Source organism: Octopus bimaculoides, chromosome 28 (assembly GCF_046866305.1).
Source record: "Octopus bimaculoides isolate indiv1 chromosome 28, ASM4686630v1, whole genome shotgun sequence".
Taxonomy (NCBI): domain Eukaryota; kingdom Metazoa; phylum Mollusca; class Cephalopoda; order Octopoda; family Octopodidae; genus Octopus; species Octopus bimaculoides.
In genome coordinates, this window is record NC_142955.1 from 7,014,546 (window position 1) to 7,035,060 (window position 20,515).

Below are 20,515 nucleotides of genomic sequence, written 5' to 3' on the forward strand. Positions count from 1 at the left end.
AACCTGTGGTGAAGGTAGATTCAGGAAGACATGGGACGAGGTGGTAAAGCATGATCTTTGAACTTTGAGCCTTACAGAATCAATGATTAGTGACCGAAACCTTCGGTGATGTGCTGTGCTTGAGAATACCCATCACTCTCGGAGTGGTTGGCATTAGGAAGGGCATTCAGCCATAGGAAACCATGCCAAATCAGACTGGAGTCTGGTGCAGCCTTCAAACATGCCAGCCCAGTCAGACTGTCCAATCCATTCCAGTGGGGACAACAGATATTAAATGATGATGATGATGTTGATGATATATCTATCTATCTATATATATAAATAAACACCCACCCACACTGCCTACACCCCCATATATAAAACATTGTGTTAACATACATTTTCGAAGATATTGATATCAATTTTTATATTTCATATATATATATATAATAATATTAGGGACAAAATCCAAAATTACAGGTAAAAACTCAATTAAAATCAATTTATAAAAAATTGAAATTAAATTGAGCTTTATAGAGTAAAATATATATAAATATATAGTTTTAGGGAAATGAACCAAGGTTCATGAACTCATCCACTGTCACATATTAAAACATATTTCACAGTCGCACATGTCTCACGTTTCTTTTGCAGTTCAGTGTATGATGTCTATGTTATTTCTTTACTACCCACAAAGGGCTACACACAGAAGGGACAAACAAGGACAGACAAACGGATTAAGTTGATTTGATATTTACTTTGTATTATATTATACTCATTTATTGTACTTTTAATTATTAATTTTTCTATATGTGACAGTGGATTTTCATTGATGAGTTCATGAACCTTGGTTCTTTTCCCTAAAACTATATATATATATATATATATATATATATGTACATGTATGTGTGTGTATGTGTATGTACACACACACATACACACGTTAATGCAATAAAAACAACTGTCGGCTTTCCTGTATGAAAACTCTGAAAGTTAAATAGAAATACATAAAAAGAGATCAACTTACCAATTGGCACGCTTCAAGTCATTCACAAATTCCGTTGATTGTTGCTGTCGAATCTCTGAGTTTCGTGAGAGTTTCTCCAGAGTAATCATCAACTCCTGTATTCTACCTTTCAGCTTCTTCTCCCGTCTCTGGGCCTCACTAATCTCATTGGCATGACTGTCTATGCTTACATTGCCACTGTCAGCATTATCAACATCCTGCTTAAAAGGAGAGGAGGAAAGAGAGAGAGAGAGAGTGTGCGTGAAGTGAGGATGAGAAAGTATGGAGGACAGTAAGACAGGAAAAGAGAGAAAAAAGTCACCAACAAAGAGAGAGAGAGAGAGAGAGAGAGAGAGAGAAGCAGGAGACAGAGAGAAAGAAAGGACAGTGTTAGGGAAGGAATGAAAATGAGTATAAGATAGAGGTACAGTGACAGTGAAACATAAAGAGAGTGAGATAAATATACACATATATAAAACAATCTCATACATACACACGCACACATCTTTTATCCTTTGCTTCTTTCACTCATTAGACTGCGGCCATGATCAGGCAGTCTTGAATAATTTTTAGTCAAATGAATCGACTCTAGTACTATTCTATCAGTCTCTTTTGCCGAACTGCTAAGACACAAGGACATGAATACACCAACACTGGTTGTCAATCAGTGATGGGGGCAAACACAGACACACAAACGCGCAATGTGCCTCTTCCAGTTTCTGTCTACCAAATCTACTCACAAGGTTTTGGTTGGCCTAAGGCTACAGTAGAACACACTTTCCTAAGGTGATATGTAGTGGGACTGAATCTGTACATGTGCAAATGACAATGTCTCTTGAATCCTGCCAGCACCTCAGAGAACTTGTTTCAGATCATTCTGATGATTTTTCTTTGTGCAGCCTCATATGCCAAGATAAACCTGAGTGATTTAACAAGTTTTATAGCAGACAGTGTGTGTAAGGTTGGCTACAACTGTAAAATTGCTGTAGTTTGTAACAGGAAACAGGACTTTCTGTCTGGCTTCTCTGGTGGCTCATCAAGCCTACATGAGACATATATAAGCAGCCATAGACTTCAAACACTAGGTGAGGAACTGTTGGGCCAACAGAATTGTCTTTTTGTGCTGAATTCTTATGCATGACCACTCATTGCTTCCAGGTTTTTATATAATCTAATGTGTTCCCAGCCCTGTTCTGAAATCTCACTGATTCCAATCAATTTTTTTGTCTTCAAATCACTTTCTTGGCTTAGGTTGTAGTTGAGTGTTTATAATATTTGCTTGGGAATTCATGATCAACCTGGTGCATATGGTAATGATGGATGGGGCCTCAATACTCACTGCATTGGCTCCATGTCAGGGATGTAAATCATCCAGTGAATATTCAGGATGTTCTTCAAACACTGCTGATGAAAGTGCTCAAGTGTTTGTAGGTGATGGCGGTACACTAAGTTTTATGCAAAAGTAATAGGTATGTCATTTTGATGGTATGGTAGACTGCCAACTTAGTGTTATTTTTCAAAGCTCTTTGGGACCAGACATGACCTTCTGAGCAGCAAAGGTAACAGGGGCCCATTTTATTCATACAGTGTCAGTTGATAGTGCTACCCAGGTACAAATTTGCAATAAAATTGTTGAGTATTAATTGAAATGGCTGTAATAAGTGAAGACGACCAATTTGTTAATAATAAATGTTAACTTCCTTATCTCCATTTTCTTTTCTTCTTTTAACTGGGTATAAACTATATGCTTAATATATACCTATTGTTTTAAGGGAATTGCATTGCCCAACAATTCTAGGTATTGAACCAGTATTTCCTTGGATGCAATCATCCCCTCATGAGGTTTACATATCCTCTAATTACAGCGCGAACTGTAATGGAATCATAATTCTCAGAATCCTATACAAGTTGTTCACCCCCAGAGGCAAACGTGTATATGGTTCTGCTAATTACAACTTAATGGTAAAAATAAAAAGTCTTCGTTTTGGCGCGCTAATTCCGGGAATATGTCTGCAGAAAATAGTTACTGCGTCGCATATATCCACTTTGAGAACTTGGTTATGGTTAATCAAATTAAAACATAGGGTAAAAAATCAGATATTAATTAATATCGATTTATTACCAGGAAGCTAGCACATTTAAAGAATCAGAGGGATTCAGAATAAAGATGACCAGTAAAGTGGACATTTAATGTGCTAGAAATAGATCACATGTTGTGTCTACTAAGACCTAATGGTTCTCATATACTTTAATCCCCTAAGATCTCAGATATTTTTTCTGAATCTCTCCCAAAAGGTTTTAAGAACTGAAGAACTTTCGTGCCATGTTTCATGCATGCGTAGAATTAGGCATTATCTCTCTCTTTCAATTTCTGATTATAATGTACGGAGACCTCATGGTGTCAGCAAGTAACAACTTCCACTAATTAATTGCAATTAAGAAAGGTATGCAAAAATAACTTCCTATGGCATGCACACACACACACACACACACACACAGTTACACACCCACCATTTCTTTCTTCAATTTGCTAACATTCCTATGTTTTCCATACAGGACATTTGCATTTTGCCCCAAAGCTGATGGGTGGCTGAGTATTTCTTTCAGAGAAATTAAACTTTCAAAAACAAATTATATTTCCCACATTTGTAATCTCTATTTTTCCACGTAGATAACAAACAGAATTCGAAAAACAGTAAAAAATTAGGAAATTTTGGTGGAGAGGGGGAAATTAGAATTTTGAAAATGTGATTTCTGGCCAAAATCATATTAACCCCTTTGGTGGAACTGGAGGACAGTCAACTTCCCACCCCCAAACTGATCATTCTGATTTTCTTTTTACCTTTTTTTTTTACCGAATTCCTATGCTTTTGATGATGGAGATACTGAATCTGCAAAAAACCACTCTTTCAAATTCTTTAATTCTTACCCCACCCAAATTTTTAATTTTTAACTTTGTTTTCGAAATCTATTTTTTCAATCTACATGGAAAAATACGGAGATTAAGAATATGATGGTGGGGAACAATTCTAATTTCAAATATTTTATGAAAAACTCCAGACTTGATCCATACCCTATCCCAATGTCTAAAAGTGAAAATGAACGGCTGTTTTGTTCTCACTGTCCAGTTTTTGTTACCACTTTCACCCTCCGCAAAAAATCCCAAATGTTATTTAATTTGCTTTGTGGGAAGGACTGTTTTAACGAAGTCGCTTATTGTCCTTACCTTCGAAATGCAGAGAAGATAAGACAGGGGACAATTGATGAAGGGAATGTTCTTTATGCTGCATGTCTCATTTTTCTGTTTGATTTTTTCTGTTGTTCGGAAAAAAGTTCGTTTTCTATGTTTTTGTTTTTTATGTTTTCGTTTCTCATTGTGTCTGCATTTTTTTGATATCCTGTACCCATATATGCATGTATATATACATATATGTGTAGGTATGTACATATATGTAAGTATATATGCATATATTAATATATTATTTATATTATATATATAGAGAGAGAGAGAGGGAGGGAGGGACAGTTACTTACTGCATGTTTGGAACTGTGTCGTTCTTTGAGCTGATGCTGTAGTTCCTTGATTTCATTGTTCAAATGGTCAATCTGGAGACGATAGGCCTGACCCTGGGACTCCTTGTCACTCATCCGAAGATCTAAGGCCTTTTTCTCCTTCTCTAGTAGGTAGTTCTGAGATTTCAGTTCAGCCTTTTCTTCCTATAATAATAATAATAATAATAATAATAATAATAATAATAATAATAATGAAAATCTATTATAACAATGAGCTTGTTTCTAAGTTTGTCCAAAATCACACAATGAAAGAGTAGCAGAGTTAAGTAAGAGTAAAAAACGAGATGAGACAAAATGGTAATAACAATGAGAGATCAAGTGGTATCAAACAGTGCCCCTCGCTCTCTCTCTCAACAAAAACCTTTTCAATTTATTGATGAACACGGCCTTTCTCTCTTTCTCCCTCACTCTCTCTCTCTATCTATCTACAGACGCACACACTCTCTCTCTAAGCAACATTTTCAGTTTTATTTGATGGATGCTGATTTTTTTCTGGCAAACATTAATAACAGGGTGATCTTTCAATATGATAGCTGTATTTATCACTTCTTAAAGCATGTGTATTTGTTTATGTTTCTGAAGAAGATCGTCGCTTTCCATAGAAATTTTTAAAAAAACCACCCTTTCAAAAAAATTTATTATTTTTTTTCAACACAAACCCTCATTTTTGGGTACGGGGAATACGAATCTGCAAAAAAATTGGCAAAAATCGGCATTTTTAAATTACCACCCCCGCCCCCATTTCCTTAATTTTTAAAACTTTTTTCAGAATTTGTTTTTCAAAATATGCGGAAAAGTACGGAGATTATGATTCTGAAAAAAAATTTCCAAAAATTTTTGTAAAATTTTTTTAAAGATTTCTTTTTCTTTTCTAAATATGCAGAAAAATATCGACATTATGATTCGGACAAAAATTTCAAAACATTTCTGTTAGGGTTAGGGTTTTAGGGCTAGAGTTAGGATTTTAGGGTTAGGGTTAGTGTTGGGGAAAAAAGTCAAAATTGAAGAATTTGGAGAGGGAGAGAAAGGAGTAAAAATTAACAATGTCGATTTTTGGCAATTTTCCAGAACCTCTGTATCCAAAAATAGGGGTTTTTGGCAAAAAAAATTTTTTAAATAAACAAATTTGGGAGAAAATGGGGTGGGGGACAGGCGGAAGTCTTTCCTCTTGTAAGTGTGTGTGAAGAGACAGAGAGAGTAATGTTGCTGGTATGTGTGTATGTGTGAAAGAGAGAGAGATAACTGAAATTTTTTCCAAAGAATTCTAGGTATTACTCTATTATCAATTCGCACACATTTAGGATTGGTTTTTTCCAACACAAAAAATCTCTTACAAATTATCTCCTCACATAATATTAGCCTGTTCAATAAGAATACATTTACTAATACTAACATTAATTTAGCTAATATCATCCATGCCCCTAGAAATATTAATAACAAGGTTATTGTCTTTGAAGTCAATTCCAACAGAATTAAGTTTATGTCAAGTAATTCTAAGATGAAAAACTCTATATACCAGTGTAAAATAACTTCAGGTGCCGATGTCTTTTTTTATACAGGTAGTTCTTCATCTCAGTTATCTAAAAGAATTTCTAATCATTACTCTACATTTAGGGATAGGAATAAATGTAACAGTACAGGGCTTAGTAAATTAATTTGGTATCTAAAAGACCATAATAAACAATTTAATTTAGATTGGTTGATTTTCTCCATTTTGTTCTCTTATGATAAAGGCAAGGAATTTTGTCTTCTCTGTAATTGTGAACTATTTTTTATTCTTTTTCTAAAAATCCCCTTGTAAACACGGTTATAGAGTGTGCTTATCAATGTAAACATGGGTAGAAACACACCTTTAGTTCATATAAGTGATATCTACCCTAACCCTAACCCTAACAAGGGACCTTAGTTCACTAGAAGTGAACTAAGGTAACACCCCTTATTTTTTGAGCACCATCCGGAGTATTCGAGCGGTTCCAAGCAGTGCTGTTTTCAGCAAGTGCTCTATCCTTATTGCAGTCCTTATTTGTTTCATGTATGTCTCAAGATTTTTACTCACTGTTCCAAGGGCTCTGACAATTATTGGTACCACTACCACTTTTTTCATCGACCACAACTGCTTAACCTCCCAAGCTAACCTGTCATATCTACCGACTTTTCTTTCTTCCTTATCACATACCTTGTCGGCTGGGCATGCTATATCTATGATTCAGCATCGTTTGATTTCTTTCTCAATTAACACTGTCTGGCTTCCTATTTTCTGTCTCATGGTCACACTGAATCATAAAATCCCATAGGATCTTTGCATTATCATTTTTGATGAAGCCTTCAGGTTTGTTCGTACCTCTTTTTTGTTCTTTCAAGTCCATACTTGTTGCAAAGTGTCCAGTGGACAATCCTTGCTATATTGTCATTATGTCTCTTATATTCTTTCTGGGCTAGTGGTGTTCATTGACTATTTGACCATTTTGTCCACAGATTCTGCACTTATCACTTTCTGATGTGTTGTCTATTCTGTATTTGATGTAATTCGTTCTTAGTGCTTGCTCTTGGGCAGCACAGATTAGAGCCCCTGTTTCGGGTTTTAAATCCCTTTTAGTCATCTTCAACATCTCTATGAAATTGTCCATGCATTCTTTTTTTCATCCACCTATTTTCAGTTTCATTCTCAAATGCTTGTATAGTGCTTTATCTTTGCAATCTTCAATCCTACACAAGCCTGACCTTTTTACTTCCAATGATAGTGGTCCTGTGGCATTTTTACATACCATGCTATATTGTTTTCTTCTGCTCTAACGCTGTGTTTGCATCCAATCAGTCCTCTTGCCCCTCTTTTTCTTGGTACATACAGTCTGTCTGTGTCCCTTTTTGGGTGGAGCATCCCATATCTGGTCAGCAACTTTGTCTTTCTGTCTAAACTGTTTAGTTCATCTACTGTCCATGCGATTACCCTTGCTCCATATCTAAGGAGTGAAACTGCCCAGGTGTTGATAGATTCAATTGTATTCCATCTGTTTAATTTTGACTTAAGGATCAGTCTTAGTCTGTGCAAGTATTCCACCTTAAATTTTTCTGTCATTTCTTTCTCCATCAATTTATTCATTTCCAATATCCCCAAGTACTTATAACCCGTCTCTTCTATCTGCTTCATAACCTCTCCCAACAGTATCGCTAGCCCGTCCATACATTTGATTTTTGCCTCTCTTCAAGACCACACTTTTTCAGTCCAAACTCCATTCTGATATCAGTACTGAAAGTATACACTGTATCAACGAGGAAACTGACTTGGGATTCATCTTCACCATAAAGTTTGAGGTCATCCATGAATAACAAATGGTTGAATTTTTGTTGGTGGCTTTTGAATACATACCCAGCCTTTGCTTCCCACAGAATCAGTTTTAGTGGTATTATGCACAGTACAAAGATCAGTGGGGATAGACAGTCCCCTTGGAAGATGTCTATTGTCTCTAAACTTCTTCCATATGCTGTCAGTTCCATCCTCCACTTCGCCATACTAACCCTCAATATACTATCATAATGTACACTGACATTGGATGTTCAAAAGAGCATACCACCTTCATTCCTCTCTGGTCTTCTTTGTGTCCTCTGCATTTCACTACCATGTAGCATTGCTTTTTGTACACAAGCATCATACAATATTCCTTTCACTCAGAGAGAAAAAGACCTTTGGTTGCCAACAGAGGTAAAAGCTCTCTATTTTCTGTATCCTATTCTTATTCCAGCAATTATACTTTCAGAACAGCCTCTTCTTCTGCTAATTAGGTCACCTAGGTAACAGAAATTATTTACAGCCTTTAGAGAGCTTCTAGGGCATTTGAGAAAATCAATTTCTTGCATATCTTTATGACTCCTGTGCGTTTTCAACATACAAACATTACTTCCTCCATTAACTATCCACTGCACCTCTTGTGTGTCCATAGCTTGCACTGGGTACGCGAATGGAATTCCTGCCTATACCTTTCCTACATATCAAGCAGGGCCATTCACCTGAAGTGGGTACAGTCCTGTCTGTTTTCTTGCTTACCTTAGAACCTTGGTCTTTGCTAAGTTAACTTTAAGGCCCTTCAATTCTAGGTTTTGCTTCCACACCTGGAATTGATTTTCTATTTCTATTACAGATTCTGCTATGATAACAAGATTTCCCATGGGCAGCCAGTCTTAAACTTTTCTGTTATGACCAGGAGAATGATGTACTCATAGCTAGCTCTTATCTTATTAACAGCAACCCTACATATGGCTTGTACTGCTTTCACAAGCCATTTGTCTACCCCTAGCCTCCTCAGACACCACCATGTCACAGAGTGAGGTACTCTGTTGAAGGCTTTCTCCAGCTCAACAAAAACTGAGTACAATGGTTTATACTTCTCTTGTTACTTCTTTTGCAGTTGCCTGACCATGATAAAACATCAATAGTGCTTCTCTTCAGCACAAAGCCAAACTGCATTTCATCTAGGTTAATACTATTTCTAATTAATTGGGGTATTACTCTTCCAGGACCGGGTCATAACCTGGTCCAGTAATTTAATACTTTTATAATTACTTCTATTTAAGGCAGTGGTTCCTGAACATTTTCAGGGTGCCACATTCCTAGGGCCCCTACGACACTCACCATCAGAAATGTAGATAACTTTCTGAAGCAAGTTCAAAGCAACTGTATTTCACAAATAAAACTTAATCTAATTAACCATTTATTTTGTTATTTTTACATCCATCACCCCGCTTTTGGCCACCACATTGTTGCCCTACTTTTCTTCAACACCCCTCCTTATCTCCCCCTACTTCAGAGGAAAGTGACACTTGCTTTGGGAACCACTGATCTAAGGCATCTTCCTTACCCTTGAAACAGCTGACTCTAATGCTGCTACACCAGTCACTGGGGCTGAAACCTTCCTAAATAATCTGATCAACTATACAGGTGACAAGACTATATCTTACTCTACCAGATATTTTAAGCATCGCAGCAATAACTCCAGATGGATCAGAGGCTTTCCCTGACTTCATGTTCTTTTCTCCCAATCATTCTCCACAATTAATACCTTTCATAGTAGCATTTCCATGCTCATTTCTTTTCAGAATTACTAAGTGCAAGCACACCATTATCCATATACTTCTCTCTCACAACATCTCAATTCCTCTGACACACACATATCTATAAAGTCCTGGAAGGATTAAAAGGTAAGGTATTTTCCAAACCAGTACTCAACCGGAGCTTTAAGCTTTTTAAATTGTAGTTTTAAGTAAGACTGGAATTCTTGTGTAGAAAAGCCAGATGTCACATCAGTGAAATCAGTGTGTGGGTTTAGCAAAGAAAGTGTTTATCACATCTTTAATGACCAGCTACAATTGTGCATCTGTCAATACTTGGCAGATGCACAATGTAAGAGCACACTTTTGATACAAGTCTAATGAGGTGCCATTCTAATGTTAAAAAGCTATAAATATGTAACTTCACACAGAGAAGTTTTGCATGAATTGACTTTAAAAACAATGTTGGTACAGAAACAATTGTAACTGGTCATTAAAGATGTGATTAACTCATTCTTTGTCTTCTTATTCACATGACACACACACGCACACATCATTTTAGTATCCAGCTTGCATGGTGCAGATGGAATTAGTTGAAGAAGAATTCTTTTGGTTGGATGCCTTTCCTACTGCCAGCCATCATCTGTTTCCAAGCAAGGTAATATTTCGTTGTGGCCAAATATATTTTCATGGAACACAAAATGACAAGCAACATGTGTATGATGATGATGCTTATTTTATAACTTTTGTATGATATCAAGCCAAGGAAAACACACACACACACACACACATGAAGGCTGACCTTAGGATGTTGAGCCTCACAGAAGAGATAACAAATGACTTAGATAACAGGCAATTTTCTGTGCCTGATAAAACCTGCCAATCCAAGTAAAAATAAGGATCTAAAAGCATATAATTTTGTCCATGCTCCTGCATTTAAGTTATCCCCAGAACACATCTTTCAACACCCACACCTCTATCACTCTTCAAACTAACTCAGCTGCTGTAATTATGAGAGCAAAGATGAACATATTCCATCTGTCACATTCTTGTGCTCCTGCATTTCCCCTTCCCTGGAGCCACCTCCCTGTGTCTCTCATTTTGCATTTTTGCTATCATTTCATACCACTGTTGAACACAATTTCATATTAGCACCATCCTCCAATCCACACTTTTTCATCATTCCCTTTATATTCACTGCTACATGCACCAAGTCTCTGTTTTTGTACTAAGTACCCTTCTCTCTACCATCACTTTTCAGGCTGCCCTCCACCACACCACTTATTTATTGCTACTTATCACCTTCATCTTCCTCCAAACTAATTTTCTCCATTGACCATACCAATTTCTCCATTTGTTGTTCACTGCACCACCTATATTTCTATATTCCCTACCTCAATCCATCTGTCAGTAATTTCACACTCTTGTGAACTTCCTTCATTTTCTGCTAGGGTGGCCATGTATTTCATCTAACCGTCTACCATACTCTTGCTTCTTAACACATATGATAAGCTTCCTTCCTCAGTCAAAGGATCTGGTCTTGTGAGCTACTTTGCAACCACACTAGTAATTGTAAGGCAAAAAAGCACTCAGTACACTCTGTAAAGTGGTTGACATTTGGAAGAGCATTCAGCTGTGGAAACCATGCCAAATCAGACATTGTCAGATCTGGTCAAATTGTTCAGCCCATTTCAGCATGGAATATGAACACTAAATGATGATGAAGATGTGTGTGTGTTTATTATACATGTATATAGGATGGGCTTCTTTCAGTGTCCAAATCTGCCAAATCTGCTTACAAGGGTTTGGTCAGCTCAAGACACATGTCCAAGATGCCATGAAGTGCAACTGAGTCCATATGTGTGTGTGTGTGTGTGTGTGTGTGTGTGTGTGTGTGTGTATATATATATATATATATATATATATATATATATACTAGCAGTATAACCCGACCTTGTCCGGGTGTGACTTATTATGCCATCTACGATAAGTCTTGCTAGCTGAAAATCAACTAAAAAAGAAAGCCTTACAACGAAAAAACCCTTATGATGTAAATATGTTCATAATTCAAAAGACGATGAAATTAATAGGGAAAGTCTGAAGGCTGTTTTGCGTAAAATTATTAAGCATACGTAAATTTCATCCGTGTAATTGGCTATAGAAATGCTTGTGCAAAACAACTTTTTGCGCTGCCCTGATTATACATAGCAGGGTAATCCCTTTTCGCAGGAGCTAGGATGGCAATTTGTGATGAAGCAATTGCTGGCGATCTGTTGCTAAACAGTTTTGCCAGAATTCTGTCAGATTGGGCAGAAGGTGTTGATGCACCATTTTGTATTATGTTCAAAGTAGCTACTGGAATGTGGTGAATTGCTGCAGTCTGTGGCTGTCATTCTAAACCGGTTGCTGTCTTTCCCCAGCAAACTCTCTTCTTTGGAGGCATAATCTATGTATATATCAAACAGAACAACAAAAGTTATAATAGATGGCAGGGTCGGTATTTTTCACATATCTGTAATTTTTCAGATTAACACCCGCACGATTACCCAACCCTAATCCTAAACCTAATCCTAACACTAACCCTAACACTAACCCTAAACCCTAACCCTAACCCTGACCCTAAAAAACGTAACCGTAACATTAATTCTAAACCCTAACCCTGACCCTAAAACCCTAACCCTAACACCCTAGTGAAATCGTGGTAAATTTACAAAACATTGACGAACATGAGTTATATTTTACTGAATGATTGTGTACTTGCACGTGTATGCTTTTGAGAGAGCGAGAGAGGAAGAGGTAGAGAGGGTGAGAGAAAGGAATAGGGGTAGTTAAAAGTTTTCTTATGACTGCTTCTCTTCACTGCCTATTACTTCATTAGAAATCTAGGGATGCACATAAGCACATAATAGAGAAAAATGAAACAAATATGGACGACTTGCTCCGAAACACCACCGAGTGGGGAACACTTCTCAAAAATAATCTGCAGTTGTTTCCTTCAAACAACTTGAAATGTACATACATCAAGGTACATTTGTACAAAATTTCATTAAAAAATATTCATTTTTATGAAAGTTATGACCTTCCAAAGTTGGGGGCTACAACTCTGTAGTTATGCCATCAATGATTTGTAAATATACCACGATGTGAATGATTGTATTTACTTGCACGTGTATACGTTTGCGAGAGCGAGAGAGGAAGAGGGGGAGAAATGAATAGAGATTGAGAGCAATGTGTATGTTGTTGTCACAGGTCAAGTATGTGTGGTTGTGTGTGTTTTTACGTATCAATGTTATGAAAAATAGGTAAAGAATACTGAGATGAAAGTTTAATCTATGACGTTGTATGTATCACTTTCTCTCTCTCCCTCTCCCTCTTTTACTCTTACTCTCTATATTTTTATGTTGAGCGCGTGTGTAAGAATGGCGTTCCAGGTAGAAGGGATGAAATATAAAAGTTGCTAGAAATGACAGCCAAATCGCCCTTAAATCACACAAAGTAAACAGAATTTTAAAAATCTAATTACTGCACTGGAAAGTTCACATCGAGAAAATTCCATTGATGTAAAAATTTTTACGAAAAAGTGGAAAATGTGGATTTCTATAAACTTTCAAAAAGGCTTCACACAGACACACGACTTCAGATTTATATATTAAGATATATATATACATATTGTCTTTTTTCTTTTTATCTTTTTACTTTTTTCAGTCATTTGACAGTGGCCATGCTGGGGCACACTTTGAAGGAGTTTTAGTCAAACAAATTAACCCCAGGACTTATTTTTTAAAAATCTGGTACTTATTTCATTGGCCTGTTGCTGAACTGCTAAGTTATGGTGATGTAAACACACCAACACCAGTTGTCTAGCGGTGGTAGACACACACACACACACACTCACAGATATATACATACATATATATATGATGGGTTTCTTTCAGTTTCTGTCTACCAAATCCACTCACAAGGTTTTGGTTGGCCTGAGGCAATAATAGAAGACACTTGACCAAGGTGTCATATGATGGGACTGAACCCAGAAACAAGTAGTTGGGAAGCAAGCTTCTTACTACACAGGGAAGCTTGCACCTAATACACAAACACACACACACACACACACATATATATATATATATATATATCGGAGTAATTGCACTAAGCAGTGTTCACGTATAATCACAATTTAGGTTAGTTGAAATATGTTTGTCAGTTCGTTCAGGGTTGCCACTCTTAGGTACGTCTGATTGACAAGAGTCAATAAACTTGAAACATCGATGTCTCAGATTCCTGAGAGAGGGTGACACTGAATGAACGGGGTGTTTTCACACCTTTTACCATAAGAGAGCATTTTTTCTCCACAGTAACTGCAGTGTATTTGCTTTCAACTAACCTAAATTGTGATTATACATAAACACTGCTTAGCGCAATTACTCCAATATTTTTCTTGATCGAGCGATCTACTATCGCAAATCAGTCAATGTGTTGGCTGAATTATATATAATGTTATATGCTTTATCAGTTTGTTCAGGGTTGCCCATCTTAGCTACATCTTGTTTGGCTGCTGCTGCTTTTGTGAGTTCTTTCTGTTAAATTAATGTTTATTTGTTATTGCACTGTTTGTTGCATTTGTTGGAATTGAACTGTCATTGTTCTGTGAACAGTAATTTTCACCCTACAGGGCAGAAAATTGTGCTATCATTATTGTTAGGAAAATGATTACTGTTGGACTGTTTTTATGAACTCTGTTATTTTTCACCCATTGCAGGGTAAAAATATTTAGTTTGGCAAAAATTATTTTTTGCTTGAAAAATTTGTGGTTTATTTCCTGTTGAAGGAAGCCATTTTTGCAAATGGAGCTTAACTTTTTGTCGAGAGATTTCCCCGAAATGGAAAAGATATTTAATATTGAAAGCGTGCAACAACGGAAACAAGGAAAAATCCAGTTTTTCGGCCGCAGTGGGCGATAACATGATTGAAATGAATGTTACTATGGAACAGTTGTTTAAGTATTGTAATATAATTAAGAAAAATGGTAATGATACCAAATTACTGCCCCTGCAGGAAATGGTACAAAATTTAGTGGCACGAACAGTGGTTTATAAGATATACAATATAAAGGAGAAAAGAATTATGTCAGTAAAGAATTGTCACCAATTTTAAATCAAATTACTTACATAGGACATCATATAAGGAGTGCCACAATAGAAGCACAGAACCATGAAAATAACAGTGGAAGAAATACCAGCGGGGTACAATGCGATATGGATAGTGGCAGCCATAATTTACAATATGGCGGAAAAGATGGGAATATTGCAAATGAAGAAAAAGGAAGCTGTGAATTGGAGAGGACAGAGTCTTGAGATGCTGGTACAGGCTTCAAACGAAGTGCTAGAAACACTGCCCGATAGAGTTTTATAAGGGAGGGGCTGAGCGTCAGAGTTGCAGTCGTGGAACATAGGCCTTGATGCTACAAGTGTGGCTCACAATGAGAGGAAAAAAAAAAAAAGAGTGAAGCCCCTCCTCAAAAAGAAAAGAACACCAAGAAAAGAAAAAAAGAGAAAGAAAAAAGAACAGAAAAAGCAGAAGAAAAGCAGGCAAAAGAAGAGAAACAAAAAACCCAAGGAAAAAACTGAAGACACAACTCCAATGACAGAAGAGGTGATGGATTTTACCACAGTCACATCACACAAGAGAAAAAAGGCCCAAGCCCTAGACTCCCCTCCCCAGACAGAAAACAAGCAAACACACTGCAGACACACAGGAAAAAAACGCCCTACACCACCCCCATGTTAAAAACTCCTTGCCAAACCCCTCCACAAAAGAAAAGAAAAATAATTTCTTTTAATGAAAAAACAGTGATAACAACAATAATTCGAGCACATCACAAGGCTCGTGTATATAAAGCAACAAAAGACATACCACCTCATATTACCGTTGTGAGAATAAATGTGGGGTTGTTTCAAGAATTGAGAGGGAGATACCCCCGATGACATTAAAGACGTAAGCCAGGAGATGGTGGACAAAAAGTTTTTGGTTAGCTCAGCAGCTACACTGCAGAAAGAAGATGGGGAGGATGCCAAATTTGTGCAGCCCTTCCCCAAACTTAAAATATAAGTAACTTTTACCATGGAGATTAAGTTAGGTTGCATAAATGTGCATGGCCTGAGGTTGAAATGGAAACGAACTTGTCTCCTGAACGACCTTAGGTCACTAGATATAGATGGCTATGAGAAATTTAATTCTCCTAGTCGGTGAGGAGGTGGGAGTGTAGTGGTCCTTCAGGTTGGTAGCTGTCTACACTCTTAAAGAGTGTAGACTCTTTAGGAGTGTAGACAAGCTGGTTTTTTTCTGGGACCTGGAGAACTTCTTAGTGACATCAAAAACTCTAGTTTTACTAGGAGACTTTAACACTATTCTCGATGCACGGGTGGATAGTGTTGACTTGATTAATAGGGGAGACCCTGGCCTCAACAGGCTACTAGGAAGCTATAACCTAGTAGACCGATATAGACTGGATGAACCGCTCATTCCACAGTGGACGTGGACTAATAATGACAGTTCACACAAATCTTATTTAGATAGGATATTCGTTTGAGATAGAGATAGGAATATGTTTAGTTGTCCACGCTTTTGTTGTGTCCCTTACATGGATCACAAGTTTGTGACATGTAAGGTGTACTAAGATAAGTGTCATAGGCAGGGACCAGAGTACTGGAAGATGAACAAGTCTATTTTGACTTGTAAAACCTTCCGTGCCCATGGAGTTAGTGCAGAGGGCATTATGCGGTGCCATCAAGCAAGCCATTTGTTCTGAGTCTGTTAAATTTAGTAATCAGCTAAGTTTAGAGAAGACTAAACTAGAAGGGAACCTAATTAAGGAATTAGATGAGGCCATGGAATCTGGCTCTACATCCAGAGTGATGGCAGCGAGAGTGGTTTTATTCCATCATCTCAAAGCCAAACATGAAAGGTGTAGAGTCTGAGATAAGCTACATGCAGTGGGGAGAGAGGGTATTAACGTTGCCGGATGGGCACGTCGTGTGGAGGGTTGGAGATGCAGAGAAGCCTCTATAAAGTCTTTAACAGACGGACATGGGTGTGCGTTTGAAGGACAGGAGATGCAAAAGGCTTTTCACCAGCATTTCACCCAGTTGTTCAGGGAGAGCGGCCCGTCGGATCATAGGAAGTCCCTGAGGGACTTCCTTGCCGGTGGGCCACAACTCTCGGCATGGGAGGCAGAATGCTGTGAAGGGCCAATTACAGCTGCAGAGGTTGAAAAGGTGCTGGCTACGTGTGCCAGGGCTGGATGGTCTGCCCTTTTAATTTTATCGTAGTATGCTGGACTTGTTCAGACACTTGCTGGCCTGCGTCTGGCAGCAGAATGGGAGGATTCCCAGCTCTGTGAGTCGGGGAGTGGTAACGCTGATCACAAACCACCCAAGCAAGGGGAATCATATTAGTAATTTTAGGCCCATAACTCACTTAATGTAGAGTTAAATATTTTGACCAAGGTGCTTGCAAAAAGGTTGACGCATGTCATGGAGAAACTTGTAGGGAAGGCGCAGACATGCACCATCCCAGGCAGGTCAATCCAGGACAATCTTCATCTCTTACGCTACACCTTCGATAAGGTTGGTAAATTATCTGGTAAAGGTGGGACACTGGTCCATTTAGACCAAAGTAAAACTTTTGATAGGGTAGATCACCTGGTGGCGGTCCTCTGGGTGGTTGGGCTAGGCTGAGATTTCTGTGGTTGGATCACTGCCACTTATGGCAGTCCAGATAAATGGTTACTTGTCGGTGCCGTTTGAGATCAAGCGCTCGGTTTGTCAAGGGTGCCCTCTGTCTCCGCTTCTGTATGTACTGACTCTTGAGCCATTGCTGCAGAAGTTGGAGAATTTGGGGGGCATCACCAATGAAATTGGATGTGGTAAGTCTGTTTCTGCATATGCAGATGACATCACCATGTCCAATGAAGCTCAGCTACCTTGTGTAGAGGATGTAATCAAAGGATACAAGACGGTGACAGAGGCAAAAGTTAACAAGGACAAGTCCATCCTCTTGCGGCTCGGCACTCGGTATACTGTCAAGAACTGCTTAAGGGTGGGTTAGGGATGTCATGGCTAATGATGTGCAGGCATGCACTGAGGCTAAGGCATCTCTGGTTCTACCTAGATGGTGGCCAGGTGTGGAATTCACAAGTGGAGGAATTCTTTCCATGACCAGCCTCCTTGGAGGAATTCAAACTCAATTTTATTAAAAGACATAATACGACTGAATGACAAAAGGAGTGCCGATAGGCACTTGTGCTAATCCACAAGGCAGGCAAAGCTGGCAGCGGGAATTTTATAAAGGGCTGGTAGTGTTTAAGAGTGATGACGTCCTAGGAGGGACTCTGGGGCTTGAGGAGAACCAGCTAGCCAACCTATTCCAAAGAACTTTCAGGCCGAGGTACTTGGATAGCTACCAAAAATTCCTGACCTGGCAGTGCTACAGGAACACGTTACCTGTTCGTGAAAAATTGTCCAGGCATGGAATATCAGTGCCATTAGCATGCCCAAAGTCCAGGCAGGACGATGAAACTGTCCTGCACACTCTTGTACAGTGCTCAGAGCTTTCGGGTTTGATCATTTATGTAGAACATGTGTTGTTGCATTTAGGAAGAGTACAGCTATCAGCTGAGTCTATGATAAAAATTGTACCATCAACTAGACTATCAAAGGAAGGTGAGGCATGCTTTTTGTGTACAGTTGCAGTGTTGAAAGAGTGTGTATGGAGAACTAGAATGCAATGACTTGTGACAGGATCCTTCATCTCCGGCCCTGGCTTGCTGTATTACTTCAGATATCATCTGAAGAGCAAGATAGGGCTGGAAAGGAGACACCTGTCATGAAGTATATTCAAGAAAAGATGCAAGGAAGTTGGGCGTGAATGACCCTACTTAATCTCATTCTAGGTAAAAGCAAGGTGTAGCTACTAGACTTCATGGTTAATGTGTAATGTGTAAAAGGTACAAAAATTAATGTGTAAAAGGTACAAAAATTTTAAAATTCTTATATACATCATCTGATTTTTAAACCCATTATAATATGAACTCATAATTGCATTATTTCTTTGTAATGTCCTGTATTGTCCTATTTTATGTAAGACAATGATTATCATAATAAAGAATCACCTCTTAGGTATATCTGATCCCAGGAAGACCTGGGCTGAGGTGGTGAGGCAAGACCTTCGTACATTGGGCCTCACCGAGGCGATGACTACGGACCGAGACCTTTGGAAATGGGCTGTGCGTGAGAAGACCCGGCAAGCCAAGTAAGATCGTTGCCAGTGCCCCTGGACTGGTTCTTGTGCGGGTGGCACATGAGATGCACCATTTTGAGCGTGGCCGTTGCCAGTACCGCCTGACTGGCTCCTGTAGGATTTTCGAGCGAGATCGTTGCCAGTGCCCCTGGACTGGCTTGTGCGGGTGGCACATAAAAGACACCATTTCGAGCGTGGCCGTTTTCGTGCGGGTGACACGTAAAAGCACCCACTACACTCTCTGAGTGGTTGGCGTTAGGAAGGGCATCCAGCTGTAGAAACTCTGCCAAATCAGACTGGAGCCTGGTGTTGCCATCCGGTTTCACCAGTCCTCAGTCAAATCGTCCAACCCATGCTAGCATGGAAAGCGGACGTTAAACGATGATGATGATGATGATGAAGAGTCAATAAACTCAAAACATTGATGTCTCAAATTCCTGAGAGAGGGCAACACTGAACGAATAGGGTGTTTTCACACCTTTTACCATAAGAGAGATTTTTTCTCCACGGTAACTGCAGTGTATTTGCCTTCAACAGTTGAAATATGTGACAAACATATTTCAACTAACCTAAATTTATTTCCTCTCATTTTACAATTTTATACAGCATTTACTTATGGTTATTAGTAATCATAGACATTAAATACTAATCATATATATATATATATATATATATATATATATATATATATATATATATATATATATATATATATATATATATATATATATATAGAGAGAGAGAGAGAGAGAGAGAGAGAGAGAGAGAGAGAGAGAAGTGTATTCCCATGCAGGAAAAATTATAGGAGAATTTGTTTGGGATTTTGAGATTCAGGTGCATTTTCAAATCCCAAAACAAATTCTTCTACATATATATATTTATATGTATTTGTTTGTCTGTGTGTGTGTGTGTGTGCATGCCTACATTCACACACACATATGCACACCATACAACCAGTTACGTACCTTCATGGCCATTAACTCCTGCATGAGTACTGCATTCTCCAGATCCAAACTCTGGGTGTCGATGCTCGGTGTTGGACCGGAGTCTGAAGCCCGGTCCACATGGACACTCTCAAGTTCCATGACGGTCATCTTCACTGCAGCACGGTCATTCTTCAATTGCTGGATATATTCTCGTAGTCGCAGCTCATCTGATTTGCTGAAATCTACTTCATCACATACAACAGCAGCAGCAGCAGCACTTCCATCTGAACCTGTTGTTGTGCTGTAAGTAAAAAGGGAATATATATGTCTGTGTATGTGTATGTACATAGTGCACACACACATACACGTAAGCAATAATTATAATGATATAAAACATGGAGAACTTGTTCATCCTCAAAATTTATTTCCTCTTATTTTACAATTTTATACAACATTTATTTATGGTTATTAGTAATCATAGACATTAAATACTAACGTGGAACATAACTGAGAACCACCACAGTATCTGCCTGGATGATATATCCCACCAAACACATATCATATATATGTATATATATATATATAATCCTTCCTACAATAGGCACAAGGCTTGAAATTTGGTGGGAGGACTTAGAACTCAGAACATAAAGTTGGATGAAATACTTCTAAGCATTTTGCCCAGAATGCTAATGAC

At 38.2% G+C, this 20,515-nt stretch overlaps 1 protein-coding gene across 9 annotated transcripts in view; it reads right to left on the reverse strand.

Moving 5' to 3' along the window:
* The window catches only part of LOC106870703 (colorectal mutant cancer protein), a 542,202-nt gene that overhangs the window by 11,063 nt on the left and 510,624 nt on the right, over positions 1-20,515 (reverse strand). For 6 of the 9 annotated variants that reach the window (XM_089343919.1, XM_089343926.1, XM_089343922.1 and 3 more), the window contains 3 exons: positions 19,861-20,122; positions 4,520-4,702; positions 1,007-1,206 (listed from right to left, as the gene is read on the reverse strand). In XM_089343919.1, the coding sequence (XP_089200045.1) occupies positions 1,007-1,206; positions 4,520-4,702; positions 19,861-20,122 (645 nt within the window). The remainder of the gene's footprint in view (positions 1-1,006; positions 1,207-4,519; positions 4,703-19,860; positions 20,123-20,515) is intronic. The other 3 variants (XM_089343928.1, XM_089343920.1, XM_089343923.1) reach the window with 1 other exon arrangement.